General features: G+C 32.3%; 1 protein-coding gene across 1 annotated transcript; it reads right to left on the minus strand.

Moving 5' to 3' along the window:
• Positions 1–623: 623 nt before the first annotated feature.
• On the minus strand, positions 624–4569 carry LOC101896006 (argininosuccinate lyase). The gene is made up of 3 exons (XM_005181523.4): positions 3706–4569; positions 1088–1488; positions 624–1021 (listed from the first exon to the last, which is right to left on the minus strand). Exons 1-3 carry the CDS (start codon positions 4454–4456, stop codon positions 740–742), a joined length of 1434 nt encoding a protein of 477 aa, XP_005181580.2. The 5' UTR covers positions 4457–4569; the 3' UTR covers positions 624–739.
• Between the last annotated feature and the right edge of the window lie 3059 nt (positions 4570–7628).

Raw genomic sequence — 7628 nt, forward strand, 5'->3', positions numbered from 1 at the left:
ATTTTTTAAAAAATATTTTTTCCAATTATTGACAGACGTGGAATTTAAAAAAAAAAACTTTTTTTTCAATTATTGACAGACGTGGATTTTTTAAAAAAATATTTTTTCCAATTATTGACAGACGTGGAATTTTAAAAAAAAAAAAACTTTTTTTTCAATTATTAACAGACGTGGATTTTTTAAAAAAATATTTTTTCCAATTATTGACAGACGTGGATTTTTTAAAAAATATTTTTCCAATTATTGACAGACGTGGAATTTAAAAAAAAAATATTTTTCCAATTATTGACAGAAGTGGATTTAAAAAAAAAAAAAACTTTTTTTCCAATAATTGACAGACGTGGATTTTTTAAAAAATATTTTTTCCAATTATTGACAGAAGTGGATTTTTTAAAAAAATATTTTTTCTAATTATTGACAGAAGTGGTTTTTTTAAAAAAATATTTTTTCCAATTATTGACAGAAGTGGATTTTTTTAAAAAAATATTTTTTCCAATTATTGACAGACGTGGATTTAAAAAATATGTGTTCCAATTATTGACAGATGTGGATTTTTAAAAAAAATATTTTTTCAATTCCTGACAAACGTCAGTAATTTTAATTTTTCTAGCGCCAAAAGGCGATTATTTAAAACATTTGTAGTAATTTTTTTTTTATTCTTCACAACATTTTACAAAAATCCAATTTTTTCAATATTTTTTCCCAAACTCTAAAAAATCTCCTCCACCTCCTTCAAGTTTTATTGCAGCTTCTTAAGACCGCTTAAAAACTCATTTAGCAGCTTCAGTTGTTCCGTCACCGATATTGTGGCTGTGCCACCAATCACATCGTACTGCTCCACATTGCCGCCATAGTCGGCCACCTTGAAAATGTCCACATCAAAGTGGGGACAAATTTGCTGCAAGTCTCCCAGCGGAATTTCATTGATGCCCAGAGACATGCGTTCGGCATGGGCCACCACAGCCCCAATATAATGATGGGCCTTGCGGAAGGGCACTCCCTTGCGTACCAGATAATAGGCCTGCCAAAAAGGAAGATAATTCCATTACAAATTCCCAAAACCAAAACCAAATTCTCTAAAACTCACCCAATCCGTGGCCAACATATCGGCCGACAAAGCCGACTCCATGTGCTGCATTTTCAATTTCATGGTTTTCACCACCCCTTGGGTTACCATTAGGGCCTGTTGCAGTTTATCGAATGCCTCAAAACAATATTGCTTATCGAACTGCAAGTCCTTGTTATACGTTGAGGGTGTACCCTTAATGGTCATCATAATGCCCGTCAGACATGAAAACAGATTTCCCGACATGCCCCTTACCAGTTCCAAACTATCGGGATTACGTTTCTGGGGCATCAAACTGCTGCCGGTGGAAAAATCATCGGCGATTTCAATGAAATCAAATTCTTTGGTGGCATAAATTATCAGATCCTCAGCCAAGCGGGAGAGGTGCAGACCCACCATGGAACAGCAGTAAACGAAGTCAACTGAAAAAAAAAATAGAAAATTATAAACAGAATTGGAATTTTTTAAAAATATTTTCTCCAAAGACCAAAAGACGTGGATTTAAAAACAAAAATATTTTCTTCCAATTATTGACAGACGTGGATTTTAAAAAATATATATTTTTCCAACTATTAACGGACGCAGATTTAAAAAAAAAATATTTTTTCCAACTATTGATAGACCTGGATTTTTTTAAAAAATATTTTTTCAATTATTGACAGACGCGGATTTTTAAAAAAATATTTTTCCAATTATTGATAGACGTGGATTCTTTAAAATTATTTTTTTCAATTATTGACGGACGTGGATTTTAAAAAAAAATATTTTTTTCAATTATTGACAGGCGTGGATTTTTTAAAAAATATTTTTTTCAATTATTGACAGACGTGGATCCTTAAAAAATATTTTTTCCAATTATTGATAGACGTGGATTCTTTAAAAAATATTTTTGCAATTATTGACAGACATGGATTTTTTAAAAATTATTTTTCCAATTATTGACAGACGAGGATTTTTAAAAAAATATTTTTTCCAATTATTGACAGACGTGGATCCTTAAAAAATATTTTTTTCCAATTATTGATAGACGTGGATTCTTTAAAAAATATTTTTTTCAATTATTGACAGACATGGATTTTTTAAAAATTATTTTTCCAATTATTGACAGACGTGGATTTTTAAAAAAATATTTTTTCCAATTATTGACAGGCGTGGATGTTTTAAAGAATATTTTTTCCAATTATTGAAAGACGACAGGATTTAAAAAAAAATATTTTTTCCAATTATTGAAAGACGACAGAATTTAAAAAAAATATATTTTTTCCAACAATTGACGGACGTGGATTTTTTAAAAAAATATTTTTCCAACAATTTACGGACGCGGATTTTTTTAAAAAATATTTTTTCCAACAATTGACGAACGTTGATTTTTTTAAAAAATATTTTTCCAACTGTTGACCGACGTGGGTTTTTGTAAAAAAATATTTTTCAATTTTTGACGGACGTTGATTTTTTTTTTAAATTTTTTGCATTTATTGACAGACGTGGATTTTTTAAAAAAATATTTTTTCCATTTATTGACAGACGTGTATGTTTTAAAAAATATTGTTTTTCAATTATTGATGGACGTGGATTTTTAAAGAAAATATTTTCGATCGTTTACAGACACGGTTTTTTAAAAAAATATTTTTTTTTTAATTATTGACAGACGTGGATTTTTAAAAAAATATTTTATCCAGCTATTGACGGACGTGGATTTAAAAAAAAAATATTTTTTCCAACTATTGACGGACGTGGGTTTTTTTAAAAAAATATATATTTTTTTTCAATCATTGATAGACGTGGATTCTTTAAAATATATTTTTTTCAATTATTGACAGACGCGGATTTTTTTAAAAATAATTATTGACAGACGTGGATTTTTTTAAAAAATAATTTTTCAATTATTGATAGACCCGGATTCTTTAAAAAATATTTTTTTTCAATTATTGACGGACGTCGAGTTTTTAAAAAAAAATATTTTTTTCAATTATTGATATACGTGGATTCTTTAAAATTATTTTTTCCAATTATTTGCATACGTGGATTTTTTAAAAAATATTTTTTCCAATTATTGACAGACGAGGATTTTTTAAAAAATATTTTTTCCAATTATTGGCAGACGTGGATATTTAAAGAAAAAATGTTTTCCAATTATAGGCAGACGTGGATTTTTCTAAAAATATTTTTTCCAATCATTGACAGACGTGGATTTTTTAAGAAATATTTTTTCCAACTATTGACCGACGTGGATTGTTTTAAAAAATATTTTTTCCAACTATTGACGGACGTGGATTTTTTTTTTAAATATTTTTTCCAACTATTGACGAACGTGGATTTTTTTTCAAAATATTTTTTCCAACTATTGACGGACGTGGATTTTTTTAAAAAATATTTTTTCCAACTATTGACGGACGTGGATTTTTTTAAAAAATGTTTTTTCCAACTATTGACAGACGTGGAGTTTTAAAAAAATATTTTTTCCAACTATTGTCCGACGTGGATTTTTTATTTTTAATATTTCTTCCAACTATTGACGGACGTGGTTTTTTAAAAAAAATATTTTTTCCAATTATTTCCCTTTTTAAAAATATTTTTCAATTTTTTTCCTTAACAAAGAACAAATCCCCTCCTCCACCTCCTCCCTTATCGCTACTCACCCACAAAATCTCGATCACCCACAGCATGCATGCTATTAGCCGTTACGGCGGCGAATCCCAGCCTTTCCGCCAGCCAAACACGATCGATTTGCAATGGATTTCCAGCCAAGGCCCCACTTCCCAGTGGCAAGACATTCGCACGAACTCTCAAATCACAGAGCCGCAAACAATCCTCCCGCAAGGCGAATGCATGCGACAACAGCCAGTGGGAGAAGAGCACCGGTTGTGCCCTCTGCAGGTGAGTATAGCCCGGCATTAGGACTTGTAAGTTTTGTTGGGCCTGTTGGCACATTGTGTCTATAAGTTGGCTCAGACTATCACAAGTCTCGCGAATGGCCTTACGCATCCATAGCTTCATGTCGGTAATGACCTGATCATTACGACTACGTCCCGTGTGCAGTTTCTGACCCACTTCGCCAATCAATTCCGTTAAACGCCGCTCGTTGACAGTGTGCACATCCTCATCGGAGGGCAGGAATTTCATCAGACCCTCAATCCAATCGTAACGGACCAATTCAAAGCCGGTCTGAATTGTGGCACACTCCTCGCTGGTCAAATAGCCAGCCTTGGCCAAGGCTTCGGCATAGGCCTTACTGCCGTCTATGTCATCGGCAAAGAGCCGCGAGTCCACGGGTAGACTGCAATTAAGGGTGGCCAGACATTCGTTGGTTTTCCCAGCATTGTTGCCAAAACGTCCTCCCCATAATTGATGTTGTTTTTGTTGCTGCGGTTGTTGCTGTTGTTGTGCCATCTTGCCGGCCTTATCTTGCTTCTTTGGCTGCTGTCGTAGCGTCTTCTTTCCGGAATTTAACTGCCAAACGATCTTGACACTTTGAGATTAAAATCACAACTGTTCCAAGCTTCTATTATTATTATCTGTCTGCCTGCCTGCCTGCCTTCTGCCGGTGTTTCGGGGAAAGGCATTTGGATTTGTTTGTTATCAGTTGGAAATTTAAATTTGTCTGTTTGTTGTTGGTTTTTTTTTCTTTTTTTTTTTTTTTTTTTTTTGTTTAGAAATTGTTTACAAAAAAAACCTCTTTGGTATATTATCTGCGGAATCGGGAGATTGATTGGGGATTCATAAAAATTAAATTTAAAAGCCTTAAAAACTATAAAACATTCTATAAAAAATTCACGTTTAAAAGCCTTTGGGAATCTCTGAAAATTAGTTGGAAAAATCCATGCTTTAAAGCCTTTGGGAATCTCTGAAATTTGTTTAAAAAATCCACATTTAAAGGCCCTTGGGAATCTCTGAAAATTTGTTTAAAAAATCGACGCTTAAAGGCTTTTGGGAATCTCTGAAAATTTGTTTAAAAAATCCACATTTAAAGGCCTTTGGGAATCTCTGAAAATTTGTTTAAAAAATCGACGCTTAAAGGCTTTTGGGAATCTCTGAAAATTTGTTTAAAAAATCCACGCTTAAAGGCCTTTGGGAATCTCTGAAAATTTGTTTAAAAAATTCACGCTTAAAAGCCTTTGGGAATCTCTTAAAAATTTGTTTAAAAAATCCACGCTTAAAAGCCTTTGGGAATCTCTGAAAATTTGTTTAAAAAATCCACGCTTAAAAGCCTTTGGGAATCTCTGAAAATTTGTTTAAAAAATCCACGCTTAAAAGCCTTTGGGAATCTCTGAAAATTTGTTTAAAAAATCCACGCGATTCATTAACAAAATTCGGTTTAAAGACCTTTGGAAACCTCTGGAAAACTGTTCCAAAAATCCAAGTTTGAGAGCCTCAAGGGTTTCCTAAGTTTTTTTAATAACGTTTGAAGTCCTTTGGGAATCTCTGAAAAATTCTTTAAAAAAATCCACGTTTCAATACCTCAAAGGTTCCCTAAAAATTCTATAAAAAATCCGGTTTCATGACCTTTGAAAATATTTAGAAAATTCTTTAAAAAATCCTGTTTGAAGACATTTAGAAATCTCTAGAAATTTCTTTAAAAAACTGTACATTTGAAAGCCTCAAGGGTTCCCAAAAACTCTTTAAAAAAAAATCCCATTTAGAGACATTTGGAATCTCTGGAAAATTCTTGAAAAAATCCCGTTTGAAGACATTTGGGAATGTCTGGAATTCTTTAAAAAAAACTCCTCGTTTGAAAGCCTCAAAGGTTCCCTAAAAATTCATAACAAAATCCACGATGAAGGCCTTCAAGGGTTCCTAAAAATTCTTTAAAAAATCCCGTTTGAGTACCTTTGGGAATCTCTGGAAATTTCTTTAAAAAACTCCACGTTTGAAAGCGGTTTCAAGACCAAGGGAATATTTAGAAAATTCTTTAAAAATACCGATTGAAGACCTTTAGAAATCTCTGGAAAAATCGATAAATAATTCATGTTTGAACGCCTTAAGGGCTGTCTAATATTTTTTTAAATAATCTCGTTGGAAGTCCTTTGAGAATCTCTGAAAAATTCTTTAAAAAATCCAAGTTTGAATGCCTCAAAAATTCATAATAAAATCCACGATGAAATCCTCCAAGGGTTCCTCAAATTTCTTTAAAATATCAAGGTTTGAAAGCCTCAAAGGGTCCCTAAAAATTCCACGATTGAAAGGCTGAAAGAGTCTCTTAAAATTCTTTAAAAAATCAAAGTTTGAAAGCCTTAAAGAGTCTCTTAAAATTCTTTAAAAAAATCAACGTTCGAAAAGCTCAGAGTCCATATATTTTCTTTAAAAAAATCCACGTTTGAAAAGCTGAAAGAGTCTCTTAAAATTCTTTAAAAAATCCACGTTTGAAAGCCTTAAAGAGTCTCTTAAAAGTCTTTAAAAAAATCAACGTTCGAAAAGCTCAGAGTCCATAAATTTGCTTTAAAAAAATCCACGTTTGAAAGGCTTAAAGCGTCCATAAAATGTCTTTAAAAAAATCAACGTTCGAAAGGCTCAAAGAGTCCATAAAATTTCTTTAAAAAAATCCACGTTTGAAAGGCTCAAAGAGTCCATAAAACATATTTAAACAAATCCAAGTTTACGAACCTTTGGGAATTTCTTTAAAAAATCGGTGCTTGAAGGCGTTTGAGAATTACTGAGAAAACCTTAAAAAATTTCACGCCTGTAAGCCTTCAATGAGCCTCGAAAAAAATGCCAAGAAACTACTTTAAAATCCCCTTGGCGATGCCTGGAAATTTCTTTATAAAATCCATATTTAAAGACCTTAAAAGGTCTCTGAAAATTCAAAATCTGGAAACTCTTTATCTGTTCCCTTTTATCTCCCAGCCATTTCGTCTAATCTCCCAGACAACTAAAAGTTTACAGAAATTCATTTTTTTTTATCTGCCGATAACACAGATCCCGAAAATTCACTTGCCATGCAAACAGACTGCGTCATAAGTTTCTCTCCCTCTCCCATTTCATTAAATACTTAATATGAGGCAATTTCAAATGATTTTCAAAACCTTATCTGCATCGAAATAATTACGTGATCATTTTGTTGTTGTTGTTGTCGTTGATTTCTTGTGATAAAGAATTGTGTTGACTTGCATCTCTGCCATAATCTTTCGTTTGTGGGGTAAGGTGTCTTTCTCAGCAATGCATTAAAACAGAATTGGAAATAGAGGTGAGGCAGAGTGGGACCTCGTAGTTAAACTACAAAATTTTGTAAAAAATGGTATGATGTAGGCTGGTAATAAACATCAGGATAAAGTCTAATCTCTTTCTTAAGGTCAAGGATATTGATTGCTTTGGCACAAAATTCTTCAGTCAATTTTTGAGCAAAGTCGTGCATATTTCGCTGCATTATCGCTGAATTCATTCGATTTCCCTTTGAAGTTGGCTTTGAAGTTCATTCTGGGAAGAATAAATGTTGCCCTTCGATGTTTAAAATATCACATATCTTGGTTTTGTTTTCTTTTCCTTCATTTCTTTTTCCTTTTCACATCCTTTCCTTTTTGCCACGTCAACTTCTCAAATATCCTCATTATTTTCATTTAGCACACAA

Source organism: Musca domestica, unplaced genomic scaffold, assembly GCF_030504385.1.
Source record: "Musca domestica strain aabys unplaced genomic scaffold, Musca_domestica.polishedcontigs.V.1.1 32, whole genome shotgun sequence".
Classification (NCBI taxonomy): Eukaryota; Metazoa; Arthropoda; class Insecta; order Diptera; family Muscidae; genus Musca; species Musca domestica.

Excerpts from the sequence above, each read along its gene's own strand:
- LOC101896006 (XM_005181523.4), bottom strand. The coding sequence starts at position 4,456 with ATGGCACAACAACAGCAACAACCGCAGCAACAAAAACAACATCAATTA. Across the intron at positions 1,489-3,705 it reads GGGTGATCGAGATTTTGTGG|TTGACTTCGTTTACTGCTGT; the intron begins GTGAGTAGCGAT and ends TTTTTTTTTCAG. Across the intron at positions 1,022-1,087 it reads ATATGTTGGCCACGGATTGG|GCCTATTATCTGGTACGCAA; the intron begins GTGAGTTTTAGA and ends CCTTTTTGGCAG.